The sequence below is a fragment of the Somniosus microcephalus genome, chromosome 13 (assembly GCF_052327205.1).
Source record: "Somniosus microcephalus isolate GS21.2 chromosome 13, FLI_Smic_1.0, whole genome shotgun sequence".
Lineage (NCBI taxonomy): Eukaryota > Metazoa > Chordata > Chondrichthyes > Squaliformes > Somniosidae > Somniosus > Somniosus microcephalus.
Genome location: NC_140999.1, coordinates 3089081 through 3104666, shown reverse-complemented (window position 1 = coordinate 3104666; position 15586 = coordinate 3089081). Strand labels below are relative to the sequence as shown.

The 15586-nt window shown below is 55.5% G+C and overlaps 1 protein-coding gene across 1 annotated transcript in view; it reads left to right on the top strand.

Annotated features, from left to right (window-relative positions):
* The window catches only part of LOC147107974 (unconventional myosin-IXb-like), a 141581-nt gene that overhangs the window by 95898 nt on the left and 30097 nt on the right, over positions 1 to 15586 (top strand). Inside the window, 6 exon segments of the mRNA XM_086005980.1 lie at positions 1903 to 2009; positions 4804 to 4940; positions 9009 to 9226; positions 9554 to 9661; positions 12116 to 12292; positions 14169 to 14210. Coding sequence (XP_085862106.1) covers positions 1903 to 2009; positions 4804 to 4940; positions 9009 to 9226; positions 9554 to 9661; positions 12116 to 12292; positions 14169 to 14210 — 789 coding nt within the window.

The window sequence follows — 15586 nt, the reverse complement described above, 5'->3', positions numbered from 1 at the left end:
GAGAGAGACAGGGAGAGGGGGAGAGAGGGAGAGGGGGAGACAGAGAGGGGGAGAGGAAGAGAGAGACGGGGAGAGGAAGAGAGAGACGGGGAGAGAGAGAGAGAGACAGGGAGAGAGACGGAGAGGAAGGGGAGGGGGAGAGAGACAGGATGGGGGGAGATGCTGAGAAGGGTGAATGTTGTGAAGAGCGCTCTCTGGTGGTGAACAGCTGCCTGTGTACCTGCCCCAAGGGGAGGCTGTGGGAAATGGATGGTTGTCCTGGGCTGGGCACTGAGGCTTGCTGCCTGGTTCAGAGGTTGCTGGTCGGTACTGAGCCACTCACTGGCTTCCTCCCTCTCACTAACTGGGAAATTATTTCTTTTGGTTTTATTTTATTAAATCAGAATTTATGGCCCTTATTGGGTTTTTACTTGGACATAATTTCTAATAAAAGTTCTCTCCTCTCCTCTCCCGCTCTCCTCTCCCGCTCCCTCTCTCCTCTCCCGCTCCCCTCTCCTCTCCCGCTCCCCCTCTCCTCTCCCGCTCCCCCTCTCCTCTCCCGCTCCCCCTCTCCTCTCCCCGCTCCCCCTCTCCTCTCCCCGCTCCCCCTCTCCTCTCCCGCTCCCCCTCTCCTCTCCCGCTCCCCCTCTCCTCTCCCGCTCCCCTCTCCTCTCCCGCTCCCCCTCTCCTCTCCCGCTCCCCCTCTCCTCTCCCGCTCCCTCCTCTCCCCTCTCCTCTCCCGCTCCCCCTCTCCTCTCCCGCTCCCCCCCTCTCCTCTCCCGCTCCCCCTCTCCTCTCCTCTCCTCTCCCTCCCGCTCCCCCTCTCCTCTCCCGCTCCCCCTCTCCTCTCCCGCTCCCCCTCTCCTCTCCCGCTCCCCCTCTCCTCTCCCGCTCCCCCTCTCCTCTCCCGCTCCCCCTCTCCTCTCCCGCTCCCCCTCTCCTCTCCCGCTCCCCCTCTCCTCTCCCGCTCCCCCTCTCCTCTCCCGCTCCCCCTCTCCTCTCCCGCTCCCCCTCTCCTCTCCCGCTCCCCCTCTCCTCTCCCGCTCCCCCTCTCCTCTCCCGCTCCCCCTCTCCTCTCCCGCTCCCCCTCTCCTCTCCCGCTCCCCCTCTCCTCTCCCGCTCCCCCTCTCCTCTCCCGCTCCCCCTCTCCTCTCCCGCTCCCCCTCTCCTCTCCCCGCTCCCCCTCTCCTCTCCCCGCTCCCCCTCTCCTCTCCCGCTCCCCCTCTCCTCTCCCGCTCCCCCTCTCCTCTCCCGCTCCCCCTCTCCTCTCCCGCTCCCCCTCTCCTCTCCCGCTCCCCCTCTCCTCTCCCGCTCCCCCTCTCCTCTCCCGCTCCCCCTCTCCTCTCCCGCTCCCCCTCTCCTCTCCCGCTCCCCCTCTCCTCTCCCGCTCCCCCTCTCCTCTCCCGCTCCCCCTCTCCTCTCCCGCTCCCCCTCTCCTCTCCCGCTCCCCCTCTCCTCTCCCGCTCCCCCTCTCCCCTCTCCTCTCCCGCTCCCCCTCTCCCCTCCCGCTCCCCCTCTCCCCCTCTCCTCTCCCGCTCCCCCTCTCCTCTCCCGCTCCCCCTCTCCTCTCCCGCTCCCCCTCTCCTCTCCCGCTCCCCCTCTCCTCTCCCGCTCCCCCTCTCCTCTCCCGCTCCCCCTCTCCTCTCCCGCTCCCCCTCTCCTCTCCCGCTCCCCCTCTCCTCTCCCGCTCCCCCTCTCCTCTCCCGCTCCCCCTCTCCTCTCCCGCTCCCCCTCTCCCGCTCCCCCTCTCCTCTCCCCCTCTCCTCTCCCGCTCCCTCCCCCCGCTCCCTCCCCCCCGCTCCCTCCCCCCGCTCTCTCCCCCGCTCCCTCTCCCCCGCTCCCTCTCCCCCGCTCCCTCTCCCCCTCCCCCGCTCCCTCTCCCCCGCTCCCTCTCCCCCGCTCCCTCTCCCCCGCTCCCTCTAGTCTCCAACGAATGGACCACGAGATGGCAATAGAGCGCCAACGAAACAACCGGTGCAGATGAAGACGTCTCAGGAACTGGGTCCTGCGCAGACTCTTGAATCACCCAAGTACGTCAAGACCCACACGAGCTATAGAGTGGTGATATTGGGGGACGTTAATTAGCCAAATATCGATTGGGAGAATGCTAGGGTAAAGGGAAAGGAGGGGGAGGAATTTCTGAAATGTGTTCAGGAGAATTTCCTTGACCAGTATGTTCTTGGCCCAACTAGGAAGGAGGCATTGCTGGATCTGGTGCTGGGGAATGAGGTGGGCCAAGTCGACCAAGTGTCTGTGGGAGAACACTTGGGTACAAGTGATCATCGTATCATAAGACTTAGATTAGCAATGGAGAGGAGCAAGGAACAATCTAGAGTGAAACTTCTAAACTGGAATAGGACTAACTTCAATCTAGCCAGGGTAAAATGGAACCAAAGACTGACAGGAATAACTGTAACGGAACAATGGGTGATCTTTAAGGAGGAGATGTTCCAAGTACAGGCTAGGTGCATTCCAACAAGAGGGAAGGGTAAGGGAACCAAACCAAGGGCTCCTTGGATGACGAGGGAGATAGAGAAGATGATGAAACAAAAAAGAGGGTGTATGATGCATGTCAGGTGAATTCTTCAAGGGAGAACCAGACCAAATACAATAAGTTGAGAGGGGAAGTGAAGATGAAAATAAGATTGGCAAAGAGAGAACATGAGAGTAGAATGGCGGTTAACATAAAAGGGAACCCAAAAATCTTCTACCGGCATGTAAACAGTAAGCGGGTAGTAAGAGGCGGGGTGGGGCCTATTAGAGACAAAGAAGGTGATATATGCTTAGAGGCACAGGGCAAGGCTAGAATACTCAATGAGTACTTTGTATCGGTGTTTACAAAGGAGGTGGATGCTGACAAAATATCGGTAGAAGTGGAAAAGGTAGAAGCAATGGAAGGGGTGAAAATTGATAGACAGGATGTACTAGAAAGGCTGGGTATGCTTAGAGTGGGCACGTCGCCTGGTCCAGATGGTTTGCATCCCAGGTTGCTAAGGGAATTGGGGGAGGAGATAGCGGAAGGGCTTGCCATAATTTTCCAATTTTCCCTAGATGCGGGGGAGGTGCCTGAGGATTGGAAAGTGGCAAATGTGACACCATTGTTCAAGAAAGGGTGTAAGGACAATCCTAGTAACTACAGGCCGGTCAGTTTAACATCAGTGGTGGGTAAAGTTTTAGAAACAATAATCAAGGAAAAAATTAACGGGCACTTGGAGAGGTTTAAGCTAATTAAGGAGAGCCAACACGGATTTGTAAAAGGCAGATCATGTTTGACTAATCTAAGTGAATGTTTTGATGAAGTAACAGAGGATTGATGAAGGGAATGCAATGGATGTTGTCTACATGGATTTTCAGAAGGCGTTTGACAAAGTACCACATAGAAGGCTGGTTAACAAAATTGAGGCTCATGGAATAGGTGGGTCAGTGGCAGCTTGGATAAGGAATTGGCTTAAGGACAGAAAACAGCGAGTTGTGGTAAATGGCTGTTTTTCAGACTGGAGGATGGTAGACAGTGGTGTTCCCCAAGGGTCAGTGCTGGGGCCACTGCTTTTTTGATCTATATAAATGACCTGGATATTGGAATACAGAGTAGAATTTCTAAATTTGCCGATGACACCAAACTTGGGGATGTGGCAAACAGTGATGATGATACCAATCGACTGCAACAGGACATAGAAAGGCTAGCAGAATGGGCAGACAAGTGGCAGATGGAATTTAATACAGAGAAGTGTGAGGTGATGCATTTTGGCAGAAGGAACAGAGAGAGGCAATATACACTTAATGGCACAGTTTTACAGAGTGTGCTGGGACAGAGGGACCTGGGAGTTAATGTGCGTAGGTCCCTGAAGGTGGCAGGGCATATTGAGAGAGTGGTTAGCAAAGCATATGGGATCTTGGGCTTCATAAATAGAGGTATTGAGTACAAAAGTAGAGAAGTTATGCTGAACTTTTATAAAGCGCTGGTTGAGTCACAACTGGAGTATTGCGTCCAGTTCTGGTCCCCACACTTTAGGAAGGATGTGAAGGCCCTTGAGAGGGTGCAGAGGAGATTTACCAGAATGGTTCCGGGGTTGGGGGATCTTAGCTACAAGGACAGGTTGGAGAAGCTGGATTTGTTTTCATTAGAGCAAAGGAGGTTGAGGGGTGATTTGATAGAGGTGTACAAGATTATGACGGGTTTGGATAGGCTAGACGGGGAAAGGCTGTTCCCACTAGTTGATGGTACAAGGACTAGGGGACACAGATTTAAGGTTTTGGGCAAGAGATACAGGGGGGACGTGAGGAAAACTTTTTTACGCAGCGACTGGTGAGGACCTGGAACTCGCTGCCGACGGAAGTGGTGGAAGCGGAGACACTCGATGTTTTCAAGGGGAGACTGGATAGGCACTTGAGGGAAATAAACTTGCAGGGCTACGGGGATAGAGCGGGGGAATGGGACTGACTGGATTGCTCTACAGAGAGCCGGCACGGACTCGATGGGCCAAATGGCCTCCTTCTGTGCCTCTGTGACCAGGAAAGGATGGGGATTACAGGGCGTGCAGGGTGGATGGGGACGGGGGTGGGGTGGGAATGGTGGTGGGGCAGGGGAGTTATGGGACAAGGGCTGGGGGAGGGGGAAACTGGGGATTTAATGAAGTCTGAATCGAGCAGTGTCTGTTCCGATTTGGCTGCCTTTGGTTGGACTCTGACTTGGTATTTGCTCCGACACACTCTCCTCGCTCAGGCGGTTTCGGTGGAATGGGACTGATGGGCCGAATGGCGGATTTGGTGGATGTGTTCTTGTGTTTACAGATTTTCACCGCCGCCCTCTCTGTCCCTGCGCAGGTCTCTGTACCGCAGTCCGCTACGGAGGCTCCTCAGGAAGAGACAAGCCGACAAGAAGTCTTCGAAGGAGCTGTCGCAGACGCTGGAGGAGGCCGCTCCAAACCCAGCTCACGACACAACAAAGAGCTTTGGGGACAGTGAGTTCCCTCGCTTCCGATCTATGGGGAATGTCTGGAGTGAGGAAAGGCCATTCGGCCCATCGTGCCTGTGCTGACTCTGTGAATCAACTCCAATTTAGTTCCACATCCCAGCTTTTCCTATAACCCTGAAAATGTTTCCTCTCCAAGTACATGTCCAATTGTCTTTTGAAAGTTCCTGTGGAATCTAATTCCACCACCCATTCAGATCTTAACGACCCTCGGTGTGAAGATATTTCTCCTCATCTCCCCTCTGGTTCTTTTGCCGATTATCTTCAATCTGTGTCCTCTGGTTACCGACACAGAGAAATGTGCAAATAATAGGGTAATAATAATGGGGGATTTCAACTTTCCCAATATTAACTGGGATAGTCAGAGTGTGAAAGGTTCAGAGGGTGTAGAATTCTTAAAGTGCATCCAGGAGAGCTTTTTGAGCCAGCATGTAGAAAGTCCTACAAGAGAGGGGGCGGTACTGGACCTAATTCTAGGGAATGTGGCCGGCCAAGTGGAAAAAGTGCTAGTAGGTGAGCACTTTGGTGACAGTGACCATAATATGGTGAGATTTAAGGTGGTCATGGAAAAGGACATGGATGGGCCGGAAATAAAGGTTCTAAATTGGGGGAAGGCCGATTTTAATAGGATAAGGCAGGATCTGGCCAAATTGGACTGGGATCAGCTACTTGTAGGAAAATCCGCATCGGAGCAATGGGAGGCTTTCAGAAGGGAGATTGAGATCATACAATGGCAACATGTTCCCGTAAAGGTCAAGGGGGGTTCCAAAAACCACAGGGAACCTTGGATGTCAGGGGATATACGAGAATGGATTAGAAAAAAAAGGAGGGCTTTTGGCAGATACAAAAGGCTAAAGACGGAGGAAGCCCTAGAGGAGTACAAAAAGTGCAGGGGGATACTTAAAAAAGAAATTAGGAGATCAAGGAGGGGCCATGAAATAACACTGGCGAGCAAAATAAAGGAAAATCCTAAGATGTTTTATAAGTATATTAAGGGTAAGAGGATAACTAGGGAAAAAATAGGGCCCATTAGGGACAAAAGTGGCAATCTGTGTGTGGAGCCGGAAGATGTAGGAGGGGTTCTAAATGAATTTTTTGCATCTGTTTTCACTATGGAGAAGGACGATGTAGACATAGAAATAGGGCGGGGGGACTGTGATATGCTCGAACATATTAACATCGAGAGGGAGGAGGTATTGGCGGTTTTAGCTGGCCTAAAAATGGATAAATCCCCAGGCCCGGATGAAATGTATCCCAGGCTGCTGTGTGAGGCAAAGGAAGAGATTGCGGGGGCTCTAACACATATATTCAGGACCTCTCTGGCCACAGGGGATGTGCCAGAGGACTGGAGAACCGCTAATGTAGTACCATTATTCAAGAAGGGAAGTAGGGAAAAACCGGGGAACTACAGGCCAGTGAGCCTAACATCAGTGGTAGGAAAATTATTGGAAAAAATTCTGAGGGACAAAATTTGTCTCCACTTGGAGAGGCAAGGATTAATCAGGGATAGTCAACATGGCTTTGTCAAGGGAAGATCATGTCTGACTAATTTGATTGAATTTTTTGAGGGGGTGACTAGGTGTGTGGATGAGGGTAACGCAGTGGATGTGGTATACATGGATTTCAGTAAGGCCTTCGATAAAGTCCCGCACAGGAGACTGGTCAAGAAGGTAAGAGCCCATGGAATCCAGGGTGCCTTGGCACATTGGATACAAAACTGGCTTAGTGGCAGAAGGCAGAGGGTGATGGTCGAAGGTTGTTTTTGTGACTGGAAGCCTGTGGCCAGTGGGGTACCACAGGGATCGGTGCTGGGTCCCTTGCTGTTTGTGGTCTACATTAATGACTTGGATATGAATGTAAAAGGTATGATCAGTAAGTTCGCGGATGATACAAAAATTGGTAGGGTGGTAAATAGCGAGGAGGGTAGCCTCAGTCTGCAGGACGATATAGATGGGTTGGTCAGATGGGCGGAACAGTGGCAAATGGAATTTAACCCGGAAAAGTGCGAGGTGATGCACTTTGGGGGGACTAACAAGGCAAGGGAATACACAATGAATGGTAAGACCCTAGGCAAGACGGAGGGTCAGAGGGATCTGGGTGTGCAAGTACACAGATCCCTGAAGGCGGCGGAACAGGTGGATAAGGTGGTAAAAAAGGCATATGGGATACTTGCCTTCATTAGCCGAGGCATTGAATATAAGAGCAAGGAGGTTATGATGGAGCTGTATAAAACACTGGTTAGGCCACAGCTGGAATACTGTGTGCAGTTCTGGTCGCCACACTACAGGAAGGATGTGATCGCGTTGGAGAGGGTGCAGAGGAGGTTCACCAGGATGTTACCAGGGCTGGAGCGCTTCAGCTATGAAGAGAGACTGGGCAGATTGGGTTTGTTTTCCTTGGAGCAGAGGAGGCTGAGGGGGGACATGATTGAGGTGTACAAAATTATGAGGGGCATAGATAGGATGGATGCTGAGGAGCTTTTTCCCTTAGTAGAAGGGTCAATAACTAGGGGGCATAGATTCAAGGTAAAGGGCGGGAGGTTTAGAGGGGATTTGAGAAAGAACTTTTTCACCCAGAGGGTGGTTGGAGTCTGGAACTCACTGCCTGAAAGGGTTGTGGAGGCAGGAACCCTCACAACATTTAAGAAGCATTTGGATGAGCACTTGAAATGACACAGCATACAAGGCTACGGACCAAATGCTGGAATATGGGATTAGATTAGACAGGGCTTGATGGCCGGCGCGGACACGATGGGCCGAAGGGCCTCTATCCGTGCTGTATTACTCAATGACTCTATGACACTGGAAACAGTTCCTCCTTATTTACTCTATCAAAACCCTTCATGATTTTGAACACCTCTATTAAATCTCCCCTTAACCTTCTCTGCTCTAAGGAGAACAATCCCAGCTTCTCCAGTCTCTCCACATCACTGAAGTCCCTCATCCCTGGGACCATTCTAGTAAATCTCCTCTGCACCCTCTCCAAGGCCTTGACATCCTTCCTAAAGTGCGGTGCCCAGAATTGGACACAATACTCCAGCTGGGGCTTAACCAGAGATTTGTAAAGATAAGGGGTAAGCCATTTAGGACAGAAATTAGGAGGAATTTCTTCACCCAGAGAGTGGTGAACCTGTGGAATTCTCTACCACAGAAGGCAGTTGAGGCCAATTCATTAAATATATTCAAGAAGGAGTTGGATATATTTCTTAAGACTAAAGGGATCAAGGGATATGGGGAGAAGGCAGGGACAGGGTACTGAATTTGAATAATCAGCCATGATCGCATTGAATGGCGGAGCAGGCTCGAGGGGCCGAATGGCCTACTCCTATCTTCTATGTTTAACATAACTTCCTTGTTTTTGTATTCCATGCCTGTATTTACAAAGCCAAGTATCCCCTACACTTTCTTAACCGCCTTAGCATAGACTCCCTCCCATCAGCCCCGCTCTATCTAGAGTCGGTGTCTGATTATTCTATCTGATTATCTCTGCCCCATTGATCCCCAACTTTACTAAGTTCCTTCCCAGCCCTCTCCCTCTACCCATGCTGTTAAAATCCCCCTCCCCCTCAGCTGCTCTCCATCCAGCTCCTTCTGACAGTGCCGTCATTTCCTGAGTCCACTCCGGGGAAACTGCTCCAGAACGGGAAGTGAAATTCATGTGGGCAGCGAGACTGAGTTTCCCCCCCCCCCCTCCCCACAGCACGGGGGGTCAAGTCAGATCAGTGACCCGGTGTAGGGGACTTGGGGCCACAGAGTTTCCTCCTGGCCGTGTACTCCTGACCGGTGAGGTGCTGGTTTGGGGGTGGCACCCACTCTGCCCAGGGGGGGGGCGAGTCACGTTGACCCCTGACCCCGGTGCCTCATGGGGCAAGTTCTGAGCAGTGTTGGGTGGGCCATGGGCGGGGTAGACTAGAACCCTCAGGTACCCAAACGGGAGGGGGGTGAAATGACAAATGAAGGCAAAGATTGTGATGCTGCCGATGGGGAAACGTTTCCTCGCTCGCGTTTTCCCCGGGGTTTAAACCTTGCTGGTTAAATAACCGACATTTTCTTTGCAGAAGTGGAGTTGGGGAAGTCCGCCACTCTCCCCATGGCTCATTCCAGCCACCACCCATATCTGGACCCGGCCAAAGAACACGCGACTAAAGTGAAGCGAACTCGCAGCATTAAAATCAGTAACGCCACCACCGTGTCAGAACAGTGGGGCGCCCACACGGGCCGTGAAATCACCAACGCCAATGAACTGAAACATCTGGATGAGTTCCTCCTGAACAAGGTAAGCTGGGGCTTCTTGGAGACCCACCAACCGCTGGACTGTCCTCCCAGTCCCACCATCGGCCTGCTGCTCAATCTCAGTCTGTCTCTTTCTTCCTCTCCCGCCCCCCCCCCCCACCCTTCGCTGTAGCTTGCTTAGTCTTGAGTTCATAGTTCCTCACCCTCTTTCCCTCCAGCGCTCATTCTCTCTATCTCTCCATCACACTCTCCTCCCCTAGCGTACATACTTTCTTACGCTCTGTCGCCGGGGGCGCGCTCTGATTGTCAGTGGTGGTGATTGGTGACTTGTGACTTTCCCCTGTAATGACCTGGATTATTTTATTGCCAGGTGAATGATCTCAACTCTCGTGCTTCCCAAGAATCGAATATCGAGACCTTATTCATCAGAGTGACTGAGAGATTCCGTCATACCCTCAAAAGCATGTATCCTGTCCACGTGAGTACGATCCGTTCCCCCCTCCACCTGACCTGCGGGCCTCTTTAGCACTATCGCTGCGGGGAAACATGAGGTATGGGTTCCACACACTGACTCTCACTGGGGTATGGGTTCCACACACTGACTCTCACTGGGGTACGGGTTCCACACACACTGACTCTCACTGGGGTACGGGTTCCACACACACTGACTCTCACTGGGGTACGGGTTCCACACACTGACTCTCACTGGGGTACGGGTTCCACAGACACTGACTCTCACTGGGGTACGGGTTCCACACACACTGACTCTCACTGGGGTACGGGTTCCACACACACTGACTCTCACTGGGGTACGGGTTCCCCACACACTGACTCTCACTGGGGTACGGGTTCCACAGACACTGACTCTCACTGGGGTACGGGTTCCACACACACTGACTCTCACTGGGGAACGGGTTCCACACACACTGACTCTCACTGGGGTACAGGTTCCACACACACTGACTCTCACTGGGGTACGGGTTCCACACACACTGACTCTCACTGGGGAACGGGTTCCACACACACTGACTCTCACTGGGGTACAGGTTCCACACACACTGACTCTCACTGGGGTACGGGTTCCACAGACACTGACTCTCACTGGGTACGGGTTCCACACACACTGACTCTCACTGGGGTATGGGTTCCACACACACTGACTCTCACTGGGGTACGGGTTCCACAGACACTGACTCTCACTGGGGTGCGGGTTCCACGGGCACTGACTCTCACTGGGGTGCGGGTTCCATGGGCACTGACTCTCACTGGGGTACAGGTTCCACAGACACTGACTCTCACTGGGGTACGGGTTCCACACGCACTGACTCTCACTGGGGTACGGGTTCCACAGGCACTGACTCTCACTGGGGTACGGGTTCCACAGACACTGACTCTCACTGGGGTACAGGTTCCACAGACACTGACTCTCACTGGGGTAAGGGTTCCACACACACTGACTCTCACTGGGGTACGGGTTCCACACACACTGACTCTCACTGGGGTACGGGTTCCACACACACTGACTCTCACTGGGGTACGGGTTCCACACACACTGACTCTCACTGGGGTATGGGTTCCACACACACTGACTCTCACTGGGGTATGGGTTCCACACACACTGACTCTCACTGGGGTACGGGTTCCACACACACTGACTCTCACTGGGGTACGGGTTCCACACACACTGACTCTCACTGGGGTACGGGTTCCACACACACTGACTCTCACTGGGGTAAGGGTTCCACACACACTGACTCTCACTGGGGTACAGGTTCCACAGACACTGACTCTCACTGGGGTAAGGGTTCCACACACACTGACTCTCACTGGGGTACGGGTTCCACACACACTGACTCTCACTGGGGTACGGGTTCCACAGACACTGACTCTCACTGGGGTACGGGTTCCACAGACACTGACTCTCACTGGGGTACGGGTTCCACACACACTGACTCTCACTGGGGTACGGGTTCCCCACACACTGACTCTCACTGGGGTACGGGTTCCACACACACTGACTCTCACTGGGGTACGGGTTCCACAGACACTGACTCTCACTGGGTACGGGTTCCACAGACACTGACTCTCACTGGGGTGCGGGTTCCACGGGCACTGACTCTCACTGGGGTATGGGTTCCACACACACTGACTCTCACTGGGGTATGGGTTCCACACACACTGACTCTCACTGGGGTACGGGTTCCACACACACTGACTCTCACTGGGGTACGGGTTCCACACACACTGACTCTCACTGGGGTACGGGTTCCACACACACTGACTCTCACTGGGGTAAGGGTTCCACACACACTGACTCTCACTGGGGTACAGGTTCCACAGACACTGACTCTCACTGGGGTAAGGGTTCCACAGACACTGACTCTCACTGGGGTACGGGTTCCACACACACTGACTCTCACTGGGGTACGGGTTCCACAGACAATGACTCTCACTGGGGTACGGGTTCCACACACACTGACTCTCACTGGGGTACGGGTTCCACAGACACTGACTCTCACTGGGGTACGGGTTCCACAGACACTGACTCTCACTGGGGTACGGGTTCCACACACACTGACTCTCACTGGGGTACGGGTTCCACACACACTGACTCTCACTGGGGTACGGGTTCCACACACACTGCCCACCTCCCCTTGCCTAATTTCTGAACCGGGACAGTGAAATGTAACAGCCATCACAGCTGAGCCCGGTCCTGTCATCTCTCCCCCCACGCTCCCGAGCTAGGATGCTCGATGCTGGGATCAGTGCGGGTCGAGGAGTGAACCTGGGCCATTCTGCTCTGTGGGGCTCCTCGTGATGTCGGATTGCCGGTGAGTTCTGTAGCGATACTTCGAAGCAACGAATATATCGCGCTCGCAGTTCACCGGGTTTTTTCATCCTCCTTCGTGTTTTGCCGCCCCTGCCTCTGTAGAACGGACAGACCCACGTGGGCTACAAGGACCTGATGCACAATTACCAGCTCCTCCTGACCCGGCTGGTGGGCGAGAGGCAGAAGACCGAGGTCCAGTTCGTGCTCAACCTCTTCCAGTCCCTGCTGGACGAGTTTGCTCGAGGCTATTCCAAGAAAGAGGACATGGAGGCCCTTAAGGTAATTCTGGCCTCCGCACTTTAGGAAGGATGTCAAGGCCTGGGAGAGGGTGCGGAGGAGATTTACTAGAATGGTACCAGGGATGAGGGACTTCAGTTACGTGGAGAGACTGGAGAAGCTGGGGATGTTCTCCTTAGAGCAGAGAAGGTTAAGGGGAGATTTAATAGAGGTGTTCAAAATCATTAAGGGGTTTTGATCGAGTCAATAAGGAGAAACTGTTTCCAGTGGCGGGAGGGTCGGTAACCAGAGGACACAGATTGAAGATAATTGGCAAACGAACCAGAGGGGAGACGAGAAGTTTTTTTTACGCAGCGAGTTGTTGTGATCTGGAATGCGCTGCCTGACAGGGCGGTGGAAGCAGATTCAATAATAACTTTCAAAATGTGCCAGGCTCTGGGGAAAGTGCAGGGGGGAGTGGGATTAATTGGAGAGCTCTTTCAAAGAGCTGGCACGGGCACGACGGGCCGAATGGCGGCCTCCTGTGCTGTGAGATTCTATGTTTCGGCTCATGGGTGCGGTGATGGTGTCAGTGCCACAACTCGGCCGTGGGTGCGTTTGAGCATCGGGACCCCACCCCTGATCGTGGGACCCCCACCCCTGCTGCTCCCTGCCACTCTCTGCTGGTCACTGGGTGGCAGGGGCTGGAGAAGGAATGGGCACAGTTTTGTTGGGCTGGCGATTGTCCTGTGGCTCCGTGCTCTGCCCTGCCTCCGGGTGACCTGGGCTGGGGGGGGCTAAACCCAAGCTGAGGCTGCAAAAGTTTGGGGAATTTGGGGCAGGTAAGAGGGTCCGGTCGAGCTTGGGGTTATGACCACTCTCCGTGATCCATTCCCACTCTCAGCTGAGGAAAATAGGAATTGCTAGACGATAAAAACCATCGAGTTCACCTTCTACCTTCCTGTTGTTGACCAATCACAGCAATCAATCTCTATCAACGAGTGTACAACAGACCCAGACATGAGGCGAGGAAAACCCCCAGAGGTGGAGAGCTTTGGGAACAACCTCGATGTTTTGGAGTCGGTGAAGGGACCAGGAGGGGCAGGTTTCTTGCACGAGATCCCTCTGCCCGAGGCACTGTCAGCAGGGCCATGCACTTGAGTGTCCTGAGGCCAAGCGTCTTCCTCTCCAGTCCCACCCTGTCCACAGCTCTGTTTTCGCCACTCCCTTGGGTGGTGAGTTGTCGATTTGGATCCGGTAGTGTTGAAGCTGAGAGTTCAAACCCCATCATGGCAAAGTGCGAGACTGAATTCAAGAAATCTGGTCAAATGACAGTGAAAGATTGTCGTTAAAAACCCTACTGGGTTCATGAATATTGTTCGGAAGGGAACCTTCCTTGTTGCACAGACTGGGCTTGTGTTCCCTCGAGTTTAGAAGATTAAGGGGTGATCTGATCGAGGTGTTTAAGATGATTAAAGGAGTTGATCGGGTCGAGAGAGAGAAACTATTTCCTCTGGTGGGGGGAGTCCAGAACAAGGGGGCAGAACCTTAAAATTAGAGCCAGGCCGTTCAGGGGTGATGTCAGGAAGCACTTCTTCACACAAAGGGTGGTGGAAATCTGGAACTCTCCCCCTCAAAAAGCTGTGGATGCTGGGGGTCAATTGGAGCTTTCAAGACTGAGATTGATAGATTTTTGTTGGGTCAGGGTATCGAGGGGTGTGGAGCAAAGGCGGGCAAATGGAGTCGAGGTGCAGATCAGCCAGGATCTAATTGAATGGCGGAGCAGGCTCGAGGGGCTGAATGGCCTTCTCCATGTTTTTAGTCTGTCCCCTCTCGGTCTGATCTAAGAGGGGAGGGGCGGGAGCACCAGCCTTCTTGTATTTTTGACCCATTCCCTTTCTCTCTCTCTCTCTCTCTCTCTCTCTCCTCTCCCTTACAGCCAACAAAAGCCCAGAAGAAGAGGCGGAAACGGAACCAAATTGTAAGTGTTGGATCACACACTCCGCCATTTTCCGTTCCCCTTTGAGAATGTCCACTTGCTTCTATCACAGGCTCGAACTCCAATATCAGGCTTGGCTCAGCAGCAGTTTGTTGTGCAAGAGTTTATTTAGTTTGTTTATACAAGTTTAAGGGAGAACCCCTTGTAGCCAGAGAAAGCTAAGCAAAGTTTATCAGAATATTAATCCCAGCACCCAATTTTCCCTCAGCCAAGTTCCACCAACAGCAATGAGATGTTAATCTGATTCAGTTGTGTGATTCTGTTCGTACGGACTTGCACTGACCGCTCTCTTCACTGGTCACTCCCCGGGACCCCGCGCGCTGTCGCCGGCCACTCCCCGGGACCCCGCGCGCTGTCGCCGGCCACTCCCCGGGACCCCGCGCGCTGTCGCCGGCCACTCCCCGGGACCCCGCGCGCGGTCGCCGGCCACTCCCCGGGACCCCGCGCGCGGTCGCCGGCCACTCCCCGGGACCCCGCGCGCGGTCGCCGGCCACTCCCCGGGACCCGCGCCGCGGTCGCCGGCCACTCCCCGGGACCCCTCGCGCGGTCGCCGGCCATCCCGGGACCCCGCGCGCGCGGTCGCCGGCCACTCCCCGGGACCCCGCGCCGCGGTCGCCGGCCACTCCCGGGACCCCGCGCGCGCGGTCGCCGGCCACTCCCCGGGACCCCAGCGCGCGCGGTCGCCGGCCACTCCCCGGGACCCCGCGCGCGCGGTCGCCGGCCACTCCCCGGGACCCCGCGCGCGCGGTCGCCGGCCACTCCCCGGGACCCCCGCGCGCAGCGGTCGCCGGCCACTCCCCGGGACCCCGCGCGCGCGGTCGCCGGCCACTCCCCGGGACCCCGCGCGCGCGGTCGCCGGCCACTCCCCGGGACCCCGCGCGCGCGGTCGCCGGCCACTCCCCGGGACCCCTGCGCGCGCGGTCGCCGGCCACTCCCCGGGACCCCGCGCGCGCGGTCGCCGGCCACTCCCCGGGACCCCGCTGCGCGCGGTCGCCGGCCACTCCCCGGGACCCCGCGCTGCAGCGGTCGCCGGCCACTCCCCGGGACCCCGCGCGCGCGGTCGCCGGCCACTCCCCGGGACCCCGCGCGCGCGGTCGCCGGCCACTCCCCGGGACCCCGCGCGCGCGGTCGCCGGCCACTCCCCGGGACCCCGCGCGCGCGGTCGCCGGCCACTCCCCGGGACCCCGCGCGGCAGCGGTCGCCGGCCACTCCCCGGGACCCCGCGCGCGCGGTCGCCGGCCGCTCCCCGGGACCCCGCGCGCGCGGTCGCCGGCCGCTCCCCGGGACCCCGCGCGCTTGCGGTCGCCGGCCGCTCCCCGGGACCCCGCGCGCGCGGTCGCCGGCCGCTCCCCGGGACC